Raw genomic sequence first — 21,664 nt, 5'->3', positions numbered from 1 at the left:
TCAAATAGAAAATTGTTATTTTAAATTGTAACATTATTTCACAATATTACAGATTTTTCGGTATTTTTGATCAAATAAATGCCGTTTTGGTGAGTGACGCCAAATCGTACTGACGCCAAACTTTTGAACGCTTGTGTAAATAAATAAAATCGCAGTAATGCAGGTATATGCATCACTTTTCATTTGGAAATGTAATATTTTTCCACCCCCCCATTCATTGAGGTCCAGAAAGAGGGCACTGCAGCAGTTTCTGTGTGGGCCGGGTAATTAGCCATGCTTTGCATTGTCAGAGACTGATGCTTTCACCTGTCCCTGTCTGCGTGCGAGGGGGAAGTCGGAAACCTCCGGAGGTAATTGAGAGAGGCCTGAGAGTGAAATCGGAGCCTGTTACGGAGACAGACCTAGTTCCTGTTGTGTTTGGTCTCAGGTTTGGTTTGATTATGTGAACAGCAAGAACACGACTCTGTTCCTAATCCCCATCTCTACATCGCCTCTTCCACTCTCTCTCTAGTTACCTGGAGAAGAGCAGCTGCACCATGTCCACCAGCGTGTGCTCAGCTGACTTTCTCAGCAGCTCTGTGATGAGAAAAGAGCAAAAAAAACAACAGAGAGAAAGAAAAGGAAATGTTAGTCCAGAGGACAAGAGCAGCACCTCTGGGGTTCAGAGTCCAGACTGTGTTTGGTCAGGATTAGAGCAGGGTTTATCACAGTCCTGAGAGCGCACGAGGCAGATTCACATATTGAGCAGTTCAAGAGTTAGCATATACAACAACATTTTGATTTACAGAAAACATTTTTATCCGATTTACAGTGCACCTGTGTTGGGGAAAGTTACTTTTAAAAGCAATGCATTACAATATTGTGTTACTCCCTAAAAAAAAAGTTAATAATTGCATTACTTACTAACTTTTTGGGGAAAATTATGCGTTTCATTACTTTCACGTTACATTTTCCACTCCTGAGCTGAGCTTGCTTGTTTGATTTTAAATAAAAGAAATGTTTTGGAAAATGTAAAGTCCCTTTTACACCAAATGGTTGGTTGAATTGGATCATCTAAGGTCAGTGGCAAAGAATCTGGTTAATAATGTGAGTTTACACACAAAGTATGTTTAAATATATTTAATTATTGCAGGTTTGTGCAATATTCTGATTTTGCATTTTCTATCCATTTTGAGGAAAACTGAATCTGTTTTTGTGCAAGAGAGATGAGTAAATGCATGCTCACATTTAGTCAAGAACTACAATAAGCATCATGTTCACACACAGCGCACACAACGCTTCTGCACCTTATACCCGATTTCTTTTATCATAGAGACAGGAGAGCTGTCAGCCAATAAATTGGAAAACAAAGTAACTTGCGTTACTTATTTTGAAAAAAGTAACTATATTTTGTTGTCAATTTAAAATGTAATGCATTACTTGTTACTTGAAAAACACATTGTATAACCCCCAACACTGCAGTGCACTGAAAGTATACTTTTTTTCACTTCATTTCACTTACCACTTAATCTCATTTCAAAGCATATTCGGAAACAGGACTGCATGATCTCACAAACAGACTCATTGGTAAGATGGGCTCCAACTGGAGTTAGCAGCAAAGTCCTTAAAACCTGGAAATAATAATATGATAAAATGCATTTCAGACCATTATCTATTATACATACACACATGTTCAAAAGTTTAGGGTCAGTAAGAACCCAAAATAAATTAAAGGACCCGAAACGGTTTCAAACGAACTTCGTTTTGGCCTGAATTTGTTTGAAATGACATCACATCAGTTCGTTGTTCGATTTCGCTAATATCGGGGCCTTAATACTTTTATTCAGCAAGGATGCATTAAATTGATCAAACATAACAGAAAATACCTGTATAATGTTACAAAAGATTTATTTTATATAAATAGTGCTTTTTATATTTCTATTCATCTAAGAATCCTGAAAAAAAAAAAACTTTTTTAAAAAAATGTATAAGAAATAATGTTTCTTGAGCACCAAATCATCATATTAGAATGATTTCTAAAGGATTCAGCTTTGATCACAGGAATAAATTACGTTTTATATCAATTATTTTACAATAGAAAACATTTATTTTAAATTGTAATAATTATTAACAACATTACTGTTTTTATTGCATTTTTGATCAAATAAAGGCAGCATTGGTGAGCAGAAGAGACCAAAGAAAAAAAATCATTAAAATTACGAACCGATATTTACAAATTAAAACAAATTCAAAACATATTATTTTATTAAATTAACCATTTGTAAGCACCACCAGTTTGTGTGGTTGACATTGTGTTACCTGGAGGATTTTCATCAGTACAACCTCGTCACTCGCGGGGTCAGTGCCCACGAATCTCGCATGTGTGACGGCGTCGGCCATGTTCTCGATGCCCTCTGCTGCCCCTTCATGATTGGCATCTGTGGAGGACAGGGACGGCGAAATTTAAAACAAGCTAAAAATATCCTAATATATTCCCCCTCACTCTCTCATTAATGCTCCCGATTCTCAGCCAGATAAGTTGTACGTGGGTCATAATGACATGACCATGGTTACATGATTAATCTTAAACAATTAACCTGGTCACCAGTTCAGCCCCCACATTGCTATCAACTGACCACGCTCCATGTGAAGAGCTCCAAACAGCCATCTGACATCTAATCACCAGATGTGTGCGCTTTTGTGGACGGCCTGGTAAATTGGCTGTCTAGGCAACGATGTTTTGAAACCCAAGAAGGGCCAGATAGCAGGCTGGAGCCCGGCTGCTTTTTCTTTCCCATCGCCTTTAAAGAGCATTTCATTAACTAATAAGCGCAGGCTGCCTGGGGAGGAAGCCGGGGCTGTGACTGCAGGTAAAGCCTTGACACAAGAGTGCATTCCACTTATTAGCAGGCAAATAACACACACAGAGAGAGGAAGAGAGAGACTGAGACACGGGACAGCCTTTACTCTGAACTGAGTGATCACCATCATGTTATTAAGGTCTAGAGAAGGGCTTCAAATCTCCAAACTCTTTAATAATTACCCAGTGATTGAATAGACGGGAAATACACTGAAGTAGAAATCTAAGGATCATTTCACATCACCATTATGCTAAATGTTGTCACATATTTAGGGTTGGACATGTATTCCAATCATTTTACGCTTCACCACCATGTGATGTTCAAAAGAAAGATGGAGGAAGAGCTTGTGCAGTGCTGAGGCTTCACTAAACCCCGCCCTCTTGTTACTGATACTAATGCTTTCCTATGAAAACCTGTTTAGCCGCTGCCAAACACAGAGAGAGAAACAATAGAGATTAAATGGATTAACTCAGGAACTAATTAAAGAACAATGTGCACTTATATTTAATTACTATATATAAACCCCAAATAGGTATGTGTGTGTTATATAATATTATATAGATCCTTCAGAAATCATTCTAATATGCTGAATTGATACTCCGTTATTATCCATGTTGGAAACAATTGTGCTGCTTGATTTTTTTTTCTTAATAAAAAGTTAAAAAGAACAGCATTTATTCAAAATAGTAAAGATTTAAATTGTTAGAAAATATATATTTTTCTTTCATTTATCAATTTAACACATCCCCGCTGAATAAAAGTATGAATTTCTTTCAAAAATGAACAGAAGTGTATATTGTTACAAAATATTTCCATTTTAAATAAATGTTGTTTTATCCTGAAAAAAAAAGTGTTTCACAAGTTATTAAAAAAATATATATTAAGCAGCACAACTTTGATAATAAACCAGCATATTAGAATGATTTCTGAAGGATCATGTGACCCTGAAGACCGGAGGAATGATGCTGACAATTCAGCTTTGCATCACAGAAATAAATTACATTTTAAAAGTATATTAAAATAGAAAAGCATTATTTTAAATTGTAATAATATTTCACAATGTGACTATCTTCTGTATTTTTGATCAAATAAATTCAGGCTTGAGCATAAGAAACTTCTTTCAAAAACACTTTTGACTGGTACTGTGTGTGTGTGTGTGTGTGTGTGTGTGTGTGTGTGTGTGTGTGTGTGTGTGTGTGTGTGTGTGTGTGTGTGTGTGTGTGTGTGTGTGTGTGTGTGTGTGTGTGTGTGTGTGTGTGTGTGTGTGTGTGGCATGTTTTCGTGAAATATCAGGACACAAATGTGTATAATGACATGGGTATGACATAGGTATTACAAAAAGAGGGTGAAATATGAGGACGTTCCCCATGTCCTCACTTTTCAAAATGCTTATAAATCACACAGAATGAGGTTTTTTTCACAGAAAGTGAACTGCACAGTCTCCTGTGAGGGTTAGGTTTAGGGGCAGGGGCAGTGTAAGGGGATAGAAAATACGGTTTGTACGGTATAAAAACCATTGCGCCTATGGAATGTCCTCACATTTCACAAAAACAAACATGTGTGTGTGTGTGTGTGTGTGGTGTGTGTGTGGTGTGTGTGTGGTGTGTGTGTGGTGTGTGTGTGGTGTGTGTGTGTGGTGTGTGTGTGTGGTGTGTGTGTGTGGTGTGTGTGTGTGTGTGTGTGTGTGTGTGTGTGTGTGTGTGTGTGTGTGTGTGTGTGTGTGTGTGTGTGTGTGTGTGTGTGTGTGTGTGTGTGTGTGTGTGTGTGGAAATATTTCACAATATTGCTGTTTTTACTGTATTTGATCAAATTAATTCGACTTGCTGTGCATTTTTAATATTATATATGTATAACTTATATTAATATTTTATATATTCACAATATCGTATGACTACCATATTGCTTAATTTGATCACCAGGTATGTGGTATATGACAATAAAAGAGCTCTTTAAAATCAAAGCATTCAGGATTTTTTTGAACATACATTTATAGACTTCGATAACTTGCTGACATGGCACAGTGACTGAGCAACTCAATTTCGAGTGAAAATCTGCAAGCGATCGCGAGTGAACTGAACAGCAATGAAGAGGCAAGCCCACAATAAACACAGGACCCCCTTCCAAACAGCCCATCTCCACGGAAACAAGAGCCATAGTCTATTCAGCACAACATCAGAAGTCATCTAAAATACTAATCCTCACTTGGCAAGGTCTACACAGCCAAGCGGGAGAGTCATTGTTGAAATAACTGAAGTCTGGGTGGGGCTGGAGGGTCTTTGTGCATGTGTATGAGAGTATCAAAGAGGTTCAAACAGCTGTCGTGTACTAAAAGGTTAAGTAAAAGTACATTCAGACACCAGGGTGTCCCTTAAGTGAAAGAACTGCTCATTGCAGAAATGGGTGCGTGCGTTAACCCTGAAACCAGGCGTGCATGGGCGCCGATCTGACTCTTTCAGCCAAAAAACTAAATCGAATATGTCCAGTCCATCTGCACGAAATCTGTTTCACGTGTGTCCCGTCACAAATTGTAACTTGTTTTTAAACGAGTCCCTAACTTAAAGCAAAGGCATGATCTGAAAAGCACATTTCCAAACTCTCCACATTCATGGGTTTGTGTGTGCTGGCTGTCATAGTTTTTAGAGGGATAAGTGGCTGTGTAAGTGAGCCTTTGGTTTGAGTACCGGCCTGGGAAAAAGAAGAGTGGGAAAGGGAGAGTGGGAAAAGTGGGATCTGGATATCTGTCAATACGTACGTCCCCCCGAGCCCACCGACCTCAGGCCTGAGATTGAGGGGAATTAGCCCTCACTAAACAAATTCACGGAGAGTGTGTGTGTGTGAGTGTGTGTGTGTGTGTGTGTGTGTGTGTGGTGACAGTGAGACCCCCCAGTGTGCCATAAGGGCTCAGGTCTCACTGTACACTGATAAGAGGGAACAACAGCAGGGAAGTCCTGGTTCGTTTGACTGATAAAAATCACATGTTGTTACTCTTGGTGAGCAATGCTAAAATGCTCCTCCACTTAAAGAAAGAAAGAAAAGGAAAAAGGTGTTGTGTGATCGGTTAGCAAAAAAAGAAAAGAAAGGAAAAGGAAAAAGTGTTTTGTGTGATCGGTGAGCCTAAACCAAAATTACAAGCAGCAGAAATTGTCATAACTTCAATGTACTGACATAGGACAGGTGAATGACTAAGAATTCCCTACAGGGACCAACATAAAGTGTACCAAAGATCACTGCATTTATGTGTCTGGCCAATAGATGTCAGTATTCTGTCTCTGTACTGAAACAGCAGCGAGTTGAACGGTCGCTCTCCAAAAGACCAATAATATTCCTGGAACCAGCAGCACTCTGCTGTCCGTTTGTAAACTATTCTGTCCACCGTAGAGGACATTTGGATTGTGTCAAGACTATACTTTAAGCTTTTCAGAGATAATTTTAATTTATGAACATCTTTCAAACAAATTTTGGAATGATTCAAAGCTTGCAGAGCAAACAATACAGGAGAATAGGGTAAAAACAAAACAATATTCATATGAAATATCAGATACTCTGTATAAGTTACTAGTAGCATTATTACTTTTTGTTGTATTTACAAGTGTGTATTAATATACATATAATACAAATAAAATGCAGGTCCCACTTTATATAAGGAGGCCTTAACTACTATATACTTACATCAACAAATAAGTACAATGTACTTATTGTGTTCATATTGTAATGCAAAACACTTGCTGATATTGAGGTGGGACACGGGTAAAGTTAGGGACAGGTGTGTTGGTAAGGGTAAGTTTAGGGTAGGGTTAGGTGTAAGGGAAGTGTCAACAGTGTAATTATACATGTAACTACAGAAATGAATTACAGATGTAATTACATCATGCAGGTATTTTTTTTAATGCAAGTACAATGCAAAAACATGCATGTAAACAATAAGTGCATTGTATTAAGTTATTCATTTAAATGTAATTACATAGTAGTAGTTAAGGCCACCTAATATAAAGTGGGTCCACAATTCTCATATTAATATATAAATGAGAACACACATTATGTCAGAAAAATATATTAGCAAGAAAATATTATATATATGAACAAAAATAGATAATCTGTAATGCCTTTCATATTGTAGTAGAGAATACATGTGCAGAGTTGGACAAGATTCTGAGCAGAACCAGAAAGTCTGAACATATAACACCTGTCCTCGGGTCTTTACACTGGCTTCCAGTTACATTTAGAATTTTAAAGTACTATAACTTGTTTATAAATCACTCAATGGCCTATAAATTGCAGTGCTCACTGAATATAAACCCAACAGATCACTCAGATCATCAGGATCAAGTCGGTTAGAAATGCCAAGGGTTCACTCAAAGCAAGGCGAGTCCGTTTTTAGCCATTATGCCACCCGTAAGCTGGAACCAGCTTCCAGAAGAGATCAGATGTGCTCCAAACAGCAGCCGCATTCAAATCCAGACTCAAAAAACATCTGTTTAGCTGTGCAATTACTGAATGAGCTCTGTGCTACTGTACGTCCAACTTTATCCAAGTGTCCTCTTTTTATTATTTTCATTCTTTGTTTTAATACTTGTTGAATACATTTTAAATCAATGTCTTATTCTTTGTTTTTTTATTGTCATTCCTATTTCCTATGCACTTGTGATTCTTTTATTCTTTTTTTAAATCCGTTTTATGTAAAGCACTTTGAATTCCACCGTGTATGAAATGTGCGTTATGAATAAACTTGCCTTGCCCAGTTTGATTCATGTATATTGATTTGAAGTTAAGAAAACATGCATTTCCTGCATTTATGATATTAGTCTTACAGACTGAATACCGGTTAAAGATACGAATAAGCCAGAAACGGTCAATGTCTTCTGCAGGTGACAAAAAAATACAAATTAAATAATGAAAACAAATAAATAATATTAATATTAGTGCACATTTAATTAATTTATTTTTTTAAACCACACTATAAACTGACATAGAATATGAAGAGTCAGTGATCAATTATAGTCTATAGCCAAAATCCAAAGTTAAGACCCCTGCATCACAGTGAGTTGTGAATCAATCAGAGCTGTTAATGTAAGACCTATAGTGTGTGGCTGTACTGTATGTCTATGGAATGCTAATTGGGAGTAATGATAATGTCACTCTTCATGGCAGATTAGTGCAGTCTGAATGAGCATAACCCATCAGTCAGCACACAGCCTCTCACATACCTAAAGGTCATTTAATCACACACTCATACGAGTGCATTAATATGTCACGCTCGTCAGGAGTGCTCACCTGGGATTAGCACAGCTCTGTGCATATGAGAGAGAGAGAGAGAGAGAGAGAGAGAGAGAGAGAAGAAAAATAAAATGTGCGCGAGAGTGTTGAAGCTCTACTGGGAAAGAAAAGAGTTAATTCTGTATGTTACTGAGAAAAAAATAATAAAGTAAAAGTAAAGAGAACGCTGTAGCGCATTGTATTTCAATTTATACAGTATTAGCCTAACCTGAATGAATATTAGGCAAATAACGTCTCAAATTAGCACACTTGAAAAAAAAAAGACACGTTTACAGCCAGGTGTGCTGCTGCTAGTACGCTTTGACAACATGACTTATTTTGTACTCAAGGAAATATGCATGTGTGACTGCTATCCCTAATCGTACAAGTAAATGGGGCCAAGATTTGGAGATCTACAGTGCAGGTTGCCATAGCAACCATTCCTGATGAGATGCTGGCATCGTGGGGGATTGGGAACAAGGGTGCATCTGGGGTGACAGCAGCTCTCAGGGTGCCCAGGATTTGTTTAGTTGATCTGTGTGTCCGTGTCTATTGCATTCCAACGGAAAACTATATAATAGGGATGCGCAATATAACGGCCACTATATCGGTATCCGCCGATATATTAATGTTATCGTCATCGGCCCAATAAGAAAAAGACGATAAATAATGGATTATTTAAGTGCAGTTTAGTGCAACATTTGCTGTCATATAGGCTACATAAAATAAGAAGAACATTATAATAGGGTGTTTGGGACATGGCTTTTAATGGTAAGACTTTTGTTTTTGTAATCAGACAAATTATAAAAAATTGGATTTAGAATTAGCTGCTAATATATCGGTTATCGGCTTTCAAATATAAAGAATTATCGATTATTGGTATATATGCATGTGTGCGTGTGTATTATATATATATATATATATATACACACATATATATTTTAAATGCTTAAACTTTGTTTATTTCTAGGCTTAAATTAGATTTTAATTCCTTAGAATTAAATTATGAATTAAAAAAATATGTACAAAAGATCGATGTACACTCAGCACTGTATCATGTTATGGCATTGAGCACCTACAACATCTGTAAAACTATCCTTCTGTTGTGCAAACCACTTGTTTGACAAGTGTTTTCATAGTATTTTTTTCAAACAACTGACTAGTTATAGGAGGGGGGAGAAAAACTAGAGACTGCTTGTATCTTGAACAGAGTGCTGGTTTCACACTTTGAACCGACCCTGGCAGCATCTGGCCATATTTCCCTGAGAAGGAAGAGGACAGTCTGTGCTGATCGCAACTGCTGCAAAACAAGCTCTCCCACGTCAATGAGAAAATAGAGTCCACTCATCAAGACTTCTGCTGAGAAGTGCATTCAAAGATGACGTGATTCAATGAGCTACTCTACATGGATTCTTTGACTGAAAAAACTAAAAAGACCATTAATGGGATAATTCAACCAAAAATGTATACCTCATCCTCTCACCTTCATGTTGTTCTAAACCAAATGTTTTTTTTCTTAATTAGGCATATTTTCATGATTTAGTTATAACACATAATTAAGAATTGTCATTTTTGGAGCTTGACAGCCCTTGGCCACACTTCATTTTCATTGTATGAAGCAGCTGCTGAAGTTCTCTTTAATGATCACTGATGGGTTTAGAAGGACAAATTAAAGATACATTTTTATGTTAATATTTATTGATGATAATATACACTGCTATTCAAAAGTTTGGAGTCAGTAAGATTCTTTGTTTTCAAGTTTATGAAAAAGTCCCTTACGTCTGGAGCCCCACACATGAAAACATACAAACAAATATGTATATTGTGGCCACAATTTAATTTGTTAATGACATAAAACAAAGGAGTGAATTAGTAAAACGTAAAGTAAATTTAACGCATGATATATTAATTAATTCCCTCGTTTTACTAAATTGTGGCCACGTTGTAATAATGTGTTCCCTTGTTTTAGTTAAAGCTGATGTCCGTAACTTTTGTGTTCAAGAACTACAAAAATTATATAATGAGAATGTACAACATGACTCCATTTTCCAAACCATGTTTTTGTCTTACCATGAATCAGTATGGTACACTTATAATAAGTGTTTATTTGGGACTATTTCAGACAGGTCTGGTAGGAAACGCTGCGGAGGAGCACAGTCCCTGCGTGACTCGCCATAGACATAAACAGAGAGAAGTAGCTCCGGCTGCAATGTTCTTCCGCAAGATGCATGCAGTTCTGTTTATTAACTGCTAGACCGCAAAAAGTTACGGACTGCAGCTTTAAATCAAAATAAGTAAACAAATTAGTTTAATGTGGCCACAAATGACAAATTGAGTTGTGGGAACAAATTCTTAATTCAAGGCCACAATATATATCTCCGCATGTCTGCATGCCATATGCGGGGCTCCATACTTCTGCTTACCAAGGTTGTATTTATTTGATAAAAAATACAGTAAAAACAGTAATATTGTAAATTAATAACTGAGCCGTTTTCAACATTAATACTAAGAAATGTTTATGCTGCAAAACATTTCAATTTAATACATCTGATTTATCTTTTTTTTTTTACTTACTGACCCCAAACATAAGCGATTGTGTATATTTTTTAAATTTATTCATATTTCTGCATAAAAACTTGGATAAAAAGATAACCTAAGAGAAAATATGGCAAACATGCTTAATTACATTTGATTTGGTATCTAGTATTCTGGAGCAAGAGTTTTCTCAGGCACAATAAAAACTTACCTATCAGGCCATATGACAAGAACTTGTTGACCGATGTGAGGGCAAGGCCTGTGATTGGTCCAGTTGTGTCCTCTGAGCGGATCACCTCCAGGAAAGGTCTAAGAAACACATTGGGTTCCACATCGGAAAGATCTAGAATTACAAAAGACAAGTCTCTAGGTCAGAGGAGAGCAATTCAACCTACTGACATAAACGCATGATGAATAAGACTAGTCAGTTACTATTTTCAGCGTGTAGGACAAATTGTTCAATTGCTAAAAATAATCCCGTTCTTTATAAATCATTGCCATATACATGAACAATGATGTGTAAGACATGTGTCACGACTGAAATTACGAATCGGTGTTGCATACATGTGAAAAAGATGCAACAGGACAGAAAGGTACAGCCAGGGAGGGGGTTAAGAGAGGGCTGTTTCTTATTCACCTTGGCAGAGCGGAGTATCTTATTACAACTCTGTTTCCAAAAGCTCTTGTTTAAAGCAGCTGTGTAGGATGTAGGATTTAGCATTAATGAAAATGACTGAACTCGTTGGGGTGGGAGGACTCTGCTGCTAGCCTGCTGAAGTAACAGCTGCTGGGAAAATTAAAGCCTCTCTCTCATCATTAGGGATGATACTGCTTTTTAGAAACAGAGCAAGAGTAATACTTTTGTCCCCCCCGGTATTTCCCAGTATCGATACATGTATTTGTAGTAATGCAATTTTTAGGTAAAGTGAGATTGACAAATTAAGGGTAGAATGCTTAATATTTTCATGAATTAACCCTCTCATCACAGATTTGTTCTGGGTCTCCATCAGCAAGGACAAAATGAATGGTACATGCAAATAAAATGCAGAATAAATAGTTTTTCAAACGGGAAGAACAAACACTTCAGGATCTTAGGTTGTTGATGTCAAAATGTGCTCAAAATCTACAGTATTTTGGTTTATTTGTCAACAATCCAGATGAAGGTAAAGATAAGGGGGAAAAAATACAACCAAGATTATTTTATTATTATTATTATTCTAAGGGCCAGATTTACTAACAGCTTGCGCCAGTGCAAACCCTCTTTTGGCATTAAACTACCGTCAGGATTTACTATAGACACGCATTGAAACATTAGAGCTGAAAAGGCATGGACAGGGTTATTTTTGCGGCTGACCTTATTGCATATGCATTTGTAGGAGTTTCCCTTTCAGATGCAACATGCATGGGAGGAGAGAATTTAAATGAATCATGCATCAATTCATCAATTTACTGGTGTTTGCGCCATTATTTAACGCCATAAAAAAAACACATCTTAAACCAGACGCTAAAAGGTAGATTGCATTGGTCATTATGCAAATTATCTGTCTGTTCTTTAATTTGCATTGAGTCCGTAATCACACGCAGAACTTTCCACTCCAATCCGGCTTTTTTGGAATTGCGCTCTCATGCTAATTTGCCCTGTTTAGTAAATTTGGCCCCAAGGCCAAAAAAAACCTGTTGATAGTTGAAGGCCTTAGTATATTAGTATAAGTCACCAATCAGTTTGTGGTACATGTGTCTTTTTACAGTGAAATCTTTACTGATTTTTAATAAAGTAATCGTAAGAAGAAAATTATAATGTTAGCAATATTTCAAGATGAAAACTTACTGGAGTGAAGCAATTTAGATTTCCTTAATTACCCATACATTTTTTTAGAAACCTCATGTTAAAATGTGAGTATCAAATATCTTTTGATAAACGTTTATTTGTGCAACGCATACAATGCATTTCAATGCTTGAGTTTTGATAATAAAAAGTATATCATCTAACTAACAAATATCATTGGGAGAGTTACAACTGATGTTTATGTTGTGCATGTGTCATTAGTCTGCTATATTCTTATAAAGATCTCACTGATTTACATTACAAGCTGTCAGAATTCCATCTCACTTTCTGGCAATATAAATATTAGCAACTGTACCAAATTGCATAATTTGCTCAGTTTTTTTCCTTGAGTATGACCTCCATTTTCAATACTAGAAGTCCTCCAGATACTATACTAAAAGAGCATAAAATTTCTTATATTAAGGTTGAAAAATCAGATTCACTCTGCACAGTGCGTCCCATACGGTAATTCCTGATGAGAACAGCAGAGGCCAAGAAATAAACGGCCAGTTGCACGATACAAATTTAGGCCTGCAGCTCTGAGTTTATTGATGAGCTTTTATAAGAAATAAGCCGAGTCCACCACACATAAAGCCTTAATCTAACAGAGCCAACAAAACACAGCTGCAGCCGAGGATGCAACATACTTCATTATCTTCGCCGAGCTCTTTATTTGTGGATGGGAAAGCACCTCGGGCCAATCCACCCGGGCGCGGGGAACTGCCCCTCTGAGAACGCCGGCGAGAGGGGGGCGAGGGTTACAAAATACAAACCAGGTAAAATAACAATGGAAAAATTAGTGGAGTCACGAAAACCTGCTGCGAGTGTCGAGCCGAGGCGCAGCTTGCCATAGCAATACTGGGCGGATTAGGGTTCCCCCGAACAGCTACTTTGACGCAAAAAAACAACTTGTGACTTCAAAGCCCGAGTCGAGCCTCAGCCAATTTTACAGAGCGCACATATGACTGCTGAGTATTAGCTTGTGATATCTAATACGCCTGCGGCTTGTTTGGAGATAAAATATTAAATCATTTGAAAATTTCCACACTTTGTCTTATCCGCGGCCAGGTTGCTTCTAGACTCTCTTCCAAAAGCAAATCTTCTGTTGCGCACTCTCTTTGGGGAACTTGATGTTTTCTTTGTATTCTCATGGGGGGAAAAGCTCAGTAATGCTCCATTCCTACAGTGAAAACTCTTTGACGGTGCTGCAGTATCTGATGACAAGGGTCTCAAGTGCTTACCACTTAACCCAAGTTCACCAAAAGCCAAAGAAATCGTGGACGGCAGAAGAATAACAAAAGTTACTTTGAAATCAAGTCGAAGAAACGGCCGCGAAGCTTCGAAAACACAGGACAAAACAACTCTGCTGTTAACGCGTTTCTTCAAACCCAGAAAAACTTTTAAAGGTGGGCTTAGACTATATTACTTTACAGTGGAAGAGAGAGTCTGGAGTGAAGTGGTGGCAATGAAGGGAGAGGGGTCTCAAATGAATCTGTCAATAGAAGCTAATAAAGTCTTCATCAAAGGCGATCACCCCATAAGTGCCACCTTCACTGCAGCTAGTCTCTCAGATTGGAGAACTCAATTGTGTTGTATTGATCCGGCCGGCCATCGGCGGCCCGTCGTTCTGCCTCCCCCCATGTGCGCCAATCTTCTTAAATAAAGGCTAAATATGACTCGGTACTTCAGCGCAATCTCCGGGGCCACGCAGGGAAATAAAGAAATCGAGGTGTTGGACCATGATGGTGAGACAATCACACAGTAACCAGAGTGACCTCTGTGTGACATTGACCAAAATAAAAAAGGGATTAAAGTCGGTCACCCATCCATGTATCCTCTGGCTAAGGGTTTTGGGTCTCCAAGTATGTGCGTGTCCTTGGAGAACAAGCTCAGAGAATTGAGCAACGGCACGGCACGGCTCCTAACAATCTCCCTTAAGATTCAATTGTGCCTGTACATAACTAGCAGGAGAGCTGTTAGCAAAAACAGAGGCTATGGCTCATTTCCATGATATCTTACTGCTTCATAATGCACAAACACAGCATTTTCATCGCATTTCAAGTTTTGTAAAACATCAAGTTTTCCCACTGCACTGCAATGGTGTGTTCTGTTGTGCTCGCTGTAGGTCTAAACTCTGATGAGTGGCCTGAGTCTGGTTTAACAGCCAACCTGTGCAACCGAGTGTGACTGGTACCTCTGCAAATATTCCCGGACCCTCGGGCCCCAGGGAGCACCTAGAGGAGATGCCGCTGCCATACATTACACATGCACATCAATTGGTACTGGTGCAGAAAGAGCTTAAAACGGAGCACAGTTTAAGCGGTTGAGGGTCTGAGTTAAAAATGTACAAAATGCAATGTGAAGAACAGCATTAAGAAAGCACATTAAAACTGTTACGCTGATTCAAATGCACCCTGAGGAACAGCTAAAGCAGATTTCTAGAATTCAGATTCAAATCTACACAGTATATTTGTGTAAAGAGACGAAAATTATCTATTTTCTAAACACGTTATAGATGTAATTGTGAACAATTCATTCATGCATGTGTTGCTGTTTAAAAAAAATGTTTTAACTAACTTCGTAATGTTTCATAAAAATGTTGCCAATTTCATTTCACTGCAACTTTGCTTTAAAGACCCTTAAATCATACTATATATAATGAATAAAAACAGATAAAATCACTTATCAAACACTTTGAACTGTTACTGAGATTACGAGTATACAGTAGTAAGTATTTCCTACAAAGCGTTTAAATATGCAAATCTATTTTGAATGACGGCAGACTTTTTACACATCTGTTATTTACATTTACGTTAAATTAATGCATTTGGCAGACATGAATAACCTCTTTATATTTGATATTTTAATTGTATTTATTTAAAAAACACTTTAAATTATTTTTATTTATTGTTTACTATATTATTTCAATAATTGTATTTCTTTATTACTTTAAGGTGTATATTATAAATCCATCTAGCTCCAAAGAAATGTACTACTACAGTGGATTTATATAAAAAAGAAGAAAAAAAGAAGAAAAAAAGACATTACCAAGTTATTTAAAATATAAGCCCTTTTTGTTGAATTTACACAGCAAAAATAACTGTATAGTATCTTGACATTTGTACCATGATATAAATGTGATTATGATTACATTAACATTTTGGCATGCCACCCACTCCTATACAACATACAGCATTAGTAGGTGATTACTTAGAGACTTTGAATATTCTTCTACACTCACGGGAATTAAAAATAAAATAGAGGATCAAAACTACCCAAAGGATCCAGTATCCAGTTTCCTAAACTGTTTGAGTTTTCCCCCTGTAGTAAATGTAACTAAAGCATCACTGACAGATCAGAATTCCATAAGAGCCACGTTACACCACACAAACAAGAGGAGGCAATTTTCCACCAGGCTTTATAGACGTGTGTGTGTGTGTGTGTGTGTGTGTGTGTGTGTGTGTGTGTGTGTGTGTGTGTGTGTGTGTGTGTGTGTGTGTGTGTGTGTGCTATTCAGAGAAGCAAATGATCAGGCTACAGCAGCAGTAATACAAACAGTGGCTGACTCTCAGTACTAGACCTGCTGGGCCTTTGTGTTTGTTTAATTTAATCACAAAAGAATGAATAACTTAATTTGTCAGACTGCTATGTCACATATTTCAGACAATTATACGGGCCAAGTGTCTTCCATCAGACTGAAAACAGCTATACTCTTTGCTTTACAAGTAGGGTTGTTACGGTACCAAAACTTCAGTAGTCGGTACCAATACAAGGAAAATTTTGTGGTTCTCAGAAGTAATTTCAGTACCACAGGATATACTGTTGAATTAAGTACTTAAAAAAAAAAAAAAGTGTCCCATTTTGTCTCGTCCTTTGGTTATCACTGTCAATTGTTTCAGATTAAATCGCGCATTTAAGTACAGTTGTCAATCCACAAACTTTGCAGTTAGCAGCATGAAAAACAACTTAAATTCAGATTGTAAATAGGTAATAAACAAAGCAAGAGAAGATAAATCTAAAGACTGTCAATCTCAGAGCAAGCTCACTGAATTCTGCACTATTGCAAACTCCAGTTGTGATAAAAAAAAAAGCTTAATTGAACAATGAATCTTTTATTTACATCACGTTTACACAGTTTGTTGTAATGAAAGGATTCGCAAGTGTGCGGCTTGCGTTGAACAAAAAACCTCACAAGTTTCAATGGTGGACTCTAACTTGGTGACTAGCACCTCTGATAGGGAATTATAAGATTGTTGATATAAGATTGTTGAATGCTTGTAAAAATGCTGTAAATAGAAACCTTTGACGTGCAGAGAGCGCTCAAGCAAACACGAACGAGAGTGTTTGAAAGCAGCATCTATCAGCGGATACAGAACATACCTGATACTCTCTACTACCGGTAATGCAGAAATGATGGTACCATCAGCTTTTTCTTCTTCTTTTTACTAGTAGTACCAGTATGTTTGACAACCCTATTTACAAGGGTAAAATAAATAGGGGTGGTAGACACGATTAACCGGTAGATTTTTAAATTTGTCAACCAGTAGAGATTTTGGACTATCCTCTCCATCGCAGTTACGAGCTCGCGTGATGTTGCCATGCTGCACAATCACAAAAGCTTATCATTTGCATGCGTTAAGCATTGCTGCTTAAAAAGATTTTAAACCATTAAAGCGCAATAAGCAGCGAAAGACTAATTCTAAATTTGGTATATGTGCGCACTGTCCCGAGAGATTTAAAGCACCAAAAAAAAAAAACTATATTGTGATAAATATCTTTACTGTGAGACAAAATTACTCAAAACCTGATGAAAGATTTAGGTCATTCTTAATAATGAATGAAAACAATATAGATTAAAAAAAATTGCTTGATATATCTATACTCTTTGAATGAAAGAAAGAATAAATGTACATCAAACCTTCCTGGCCCACTCACTCCATACAGACAAGCACCAATTGAGACTCAATTGAGACACAGTTCACAAGCTCACAGTGAAAATTACCTCCAAACAAAACGAGCCTACAAGGGTTGCGAATGGGGGCGAGCAGGGGAGGAGGGGGGTGGAGCATCCCGTGACCAAGCCAGCAGCCCAAAACCAAACACTGATGGTTATTGATCTGCTAGTGGAATTAGAGCCGGGTCTTTCCAGTAGCCTGCTCTAATGCTGCAAGAGATGGGACGAACTAACAAGGCCAGCACGGCTAAAGCAAACCCAGGGAGACTTCTCATCTCAGGCCCCAACCACAGACGGATCCATCTGCGGGGAGGAGTTTGACGCATGTCAACGCTCCTCTGGCCCGTCCGCTCTTTTCTCTCCTGCCTCTTGAAGAAAATTGGCACTTGTCGAAGAGGGCAATTAGGTTGTAACAATGTTATGGAACTCCATATGGTCGTTCAGTACAACCCACAGTGGTGTTTTATAAATGCGCCGAACAATGCTCGCCACAACCTAAACAGGCAATTTGAAAGCCCCAGAGAAATTAAAACTTTTTCAAAAGCTTCCAAAGTAACTCACTGACAATTTTTCCCTTTACAGTGCGAGATCAAAGCTGTATTTTAGAATAAAAGGATGAAATATTGTTTGCATTTATATTACAGAGGATCTCAATGTATTTATGATTTTGTCATTTAGCCATGGAAAAAAAAAATGCTTACATTTTTTTCTTTTTTTTTTTACTTTGAAAAAGTAAAAACTAATATGAGCTCTTTATGAGAACTTTAGTTGATTTGAACTACACTACTATTCATATTAGGGAATTAATAGTTGTATTCATAAAGAAACATTATATTGATCAAAAGTGACTATACAAAAGATTTATATTTCAAGTAAATTATGTTATTTAGAACTTTCTATTCATCAATAATCACGGTTTCCATAAAAATATTAAGCAGCACAACTGTTTTCAACATTGATGATAAATGTTTTTGAGCACCAAATGAGCATATTAATACACTATGAGAAAAGTCTGTAAAAATAGGGCCCAATGCATTGTTAATATGAAAAATGTTCCATATTGATTTTTTTCACTGGTGTTTTCTCATATTTTGAGAGTGTTGTGGTTTAGGGTTGAAGGAAATGTCAGTAAAATAAACGGATAATATCCCAGCCAAAAATTAACAGTACTTTTTACGAATTCTTTTTTCTTACAGTGTGATTTATGATGGATCATGTGACACTGAGGTAATGGTTGTGAAAAATTTTGCTTTGCCTTCATTTAAAACATCAAAATAGAAGTTATTTAAATTCTTTTAAAGTAAAAAATTACTGTATTTTTGATCAAATAAATCCAGCATCGATGAGCATTAGACACTTTCAAAAAACAAAAAAAATCTTACAGACTCACCTTTTAAATGTGTACAAGCAAATAGTATAAAAGGAATAAAAGAGGGAAGGAGTGAGAGAAAGGGTAGGCCATCATAAATAATGTTAATTGTGATGCATCAAGAGTACTTCAAGATCAAAGCTCTTAACATTAGGTAAGCTAATGAGAAGGGGTTCTGGAGAAGTGGTCTTACATTAAAGCACTACTGACCGTGAGCACAGAGCATGAGGAGGAGCGTGTTTTTTTATGTGAGGAATGAGAAAGTGACAGCACAGCACTACCTTCACTGCACAAAGATAAACAACTGGCCTGTTTAGCTAGCCCTCACCCCTAATCCCGGCCTTTTCTTCTCTCTCCTCCACCTCATCACTCTCCCCTGCACTCGAGGGGCAGCCAGGGATTTGTTTGCTGCACCTTGAGGCCGATATTAAAAAAAAAGGGAGGAAAAAAAAAGTGCAGAAGAGATTTTGAGTGACAAAGGCAAACAAATAAACAGCAGGGCTGAAGGCGACCTTTGACCTGGGGGGCTTTGTTTAAATCACCCTCCAGTCATTTTGAGCAGATTCAAATGCTGTTAGTTTTGACAGAGGTGAAATGCTGCTAGTGTGAGAATGAACTCTACTTTGAAGGGGGGAAAAAAAGATGAAAAGAGGAAAGGTGGGAGAGGGAGAGATGAATTTAAGGGTTCTGCATATACAGCTGATAACAAGGGTCAGGGCATGTCAAGAACGTCATTATTAAGTCAAAAGGTGCTGAAAAAAAGGGCTTCAGAGGCTCTGCACGATCCCAGCTGAGGAATAGGGTCTTATCTAGCAAAACGATCGGTAATTTAAAAAAAAAAAAACAACAACAAAAAAGTAAAGTGTATATACTTTTTAACCTAAATTGCTCATCTTGCGCTGCTCTGCGGCTCACCATGGATTGCGTAATCACACTGGAAAGATCCCGCTAGACGTAGTGTGTGTGTGTCGCCCCAAGCTAACGTGGGAGGACTCATACAAAAGCCCCATTACCAAAAAACACTCCATCTTCAACACATCCAACATCGTTGTTTTACCTTTTTTTGCTAAAGGGAATTTGTATTAGTCTTCGCATGAACGCTTTGTAAACACAGGGGCGGTACTTCTCCCTACGTCTAGTGTGACCTTTCCGACGTGATTACGTAATCTGTAGCACAAGATGAGCAATTTAGGTTAAAAAGTATATACTTTTTTTTATTTTATTTTTTTTTAGGGCCGGGACTCGATTAAAAAAAATTATCTAATTAATTAGAGGCTTTGTAATTAATTAATCGAAATTAATCGCATTTTAATTGCATATAAATATTTGACCTGAGAACAGTGAGAAGTAATTTTTCACATGGATTTTTAGTATACCATTGAATAATGACTGAATACATAAGCTTAATCAACGAAATATTGTTTATTTATTTCAGTCCAGCAGACCAGTGCAATGTTTGCCATTAAGTGTAGCAATAGTATATTTAGGTCCTTGTAACTTTACTCAGAGTCGGGCTAACGTCCACGCTAACTCCTGTGTTTTGCGTTGAGGTGTGCTGCGGTGATACGCAAATTCCTTGTTGCACAGCTTGCGCACACAACCATGCTCTTGTCGACGCTTCCATCCTTTAGTTTTTTAAAACAAAATTTCCCATCCACAGGCCAAGCAAAGCGGTCTCGTCAGCTTCTTCGTTCATGTTCACTGTTGGTGCTCCAGTATAATCGGTCCGTCGAAACTCATTCATTGAAAAACTTTCCGCGGTGCAAAAATAAGTGTGGTTAAAATTGTTATTTATTTTTTGTGTAATTAATCTTAATTAATGCGTTAAAGTCCCGTAATTAATTAATCTTAATTAACGCATTAAAGTCCCGGCCCTAAATTTTTTATGATCGTTTCGCTAGATAAGACCTTATTGAAGAGTCTCTGAAGCCTGCGTTGATTTGGACTTTCAACGTTTTGGTTGCCATTGAAGTCTATGATGTGGAGAAAAATCCTGGAATGCATTTATACATTTTTAAAAAATGCTGTTCTTTTGTACTTTCTATTCAAAATCATGAAAATAATCCAATCACAGTTTCCACAGTTTAAAGGGATAGTTCACCCAAAAGTGAAAATCCCCCCATGATTTACTCACCCTCAAGCCATCCTAGGTGTATATGACTTTCTTCTTTCAGACGAATACAATCGGAGTTACATTAAAAAATGTCCTGGCTAATCCGAGCTTTATAATGGCAGAGAATGGGAGCTCAAAATTTGAAGCCCAAAAAAGTGCATCCATCTATTATAAATGTAATCCACATGGCTCTGGGGAGTTAATAAAGGCCTTCTGAAGTGAAGCGATGCGTTTTTAAAGAAAAATATCCATATATTTAAAACTTTATAAAAGTAAAATATCTAGTCCGCCTTCCGCATTCAACTCACGTAGAAAATAAAATGCTTACGCTTCAAACTTCAAAACGCTTACACTACGTTGCGTCAGTTAAAGTCAGCATGAAATCAAATCTTACAATTCGTATTTTTATATTTAATATTGTAGTGTTTACTTAAAGCGACTTCTCTTCCTGTCATGTGCTATGGAGCGAGGGCGGGGCTATCGGCCTCTGTCTCGTTTCTGCACCGCCTCTCAGAAACCTGTCACTGATCGTAGCAATATGGTGGTTAGGTGCATTTTTTTCGGTATACACAATACCTTCTTCAGGAAGGACTTGAGTCAAAAAGAGAGAAATATATGAGAAAAGCCCTTATAGGGAGAGTAAAAAAGTTTTACAGAAATAAAGCCATAAAAGGCTTAAAATGAGTGAAATATGTAGCATAAACCAGCGAAAAGTGAAGAAATATGCTCAGTAACATATGTAGAAAAGATTTAGAGAGAAAAGAAATGTATTGAA

General features: G+C 37.3%; 1 protein-coding gene across 7 annotated transcripts in view; it reads right to left on the bottom strand.

The window, feature by feature from the left end:
• The window catches only part of gbf1 (golgi brefeldin A resistant guanine nucleotide exchange factor 1), a 115,999-nt gene that overhangs the window by 44,791 nt on the left and 49,544 nt on the right, over positions 1-21,664 (bottom strand). For all 7 annotated transcript variants that reach the window (XM_079842751.1, XM_079842752.1, XM_079842753.1 and 4 more), the window contains exons 4-7: positions 10,840-10,971; positions 2,299-2,417; positions 1,502-1,610; positions 516-576 (exon numbers count right to left, since the gene is read on the bottom strand). In XM_079842751.1, coding sequence (XP_079698877.1) covers positions 516-576; positions 1,502-1,610; positions 2,299-2,417; positions 10,840-10,971 — 421 coding nt within the window. The remainder of the gene's footprint in view (positions 1-515; positions 577-1,501; positions 1,611-2,298; positions 2,418-10,839; positions 10,972-21,664) is intronic.

The sequence above is a fragment of the Gobio gobio genome (assembly GCF_949357685.1).
Source record: "Gobio gobio genome assembly, chromosome: 18".
Classification (NCBI taxonomy): Eukaryota; Metazoa; Chordata; class Actinopteri; order Cypriniformes; family Gobionidae; genus Gobio; species Gobio gobio.
Note: the sequence above shows the minus strand (reverse complement) of the source record. Positions and strands in the feature narration are given on the sequence as shown.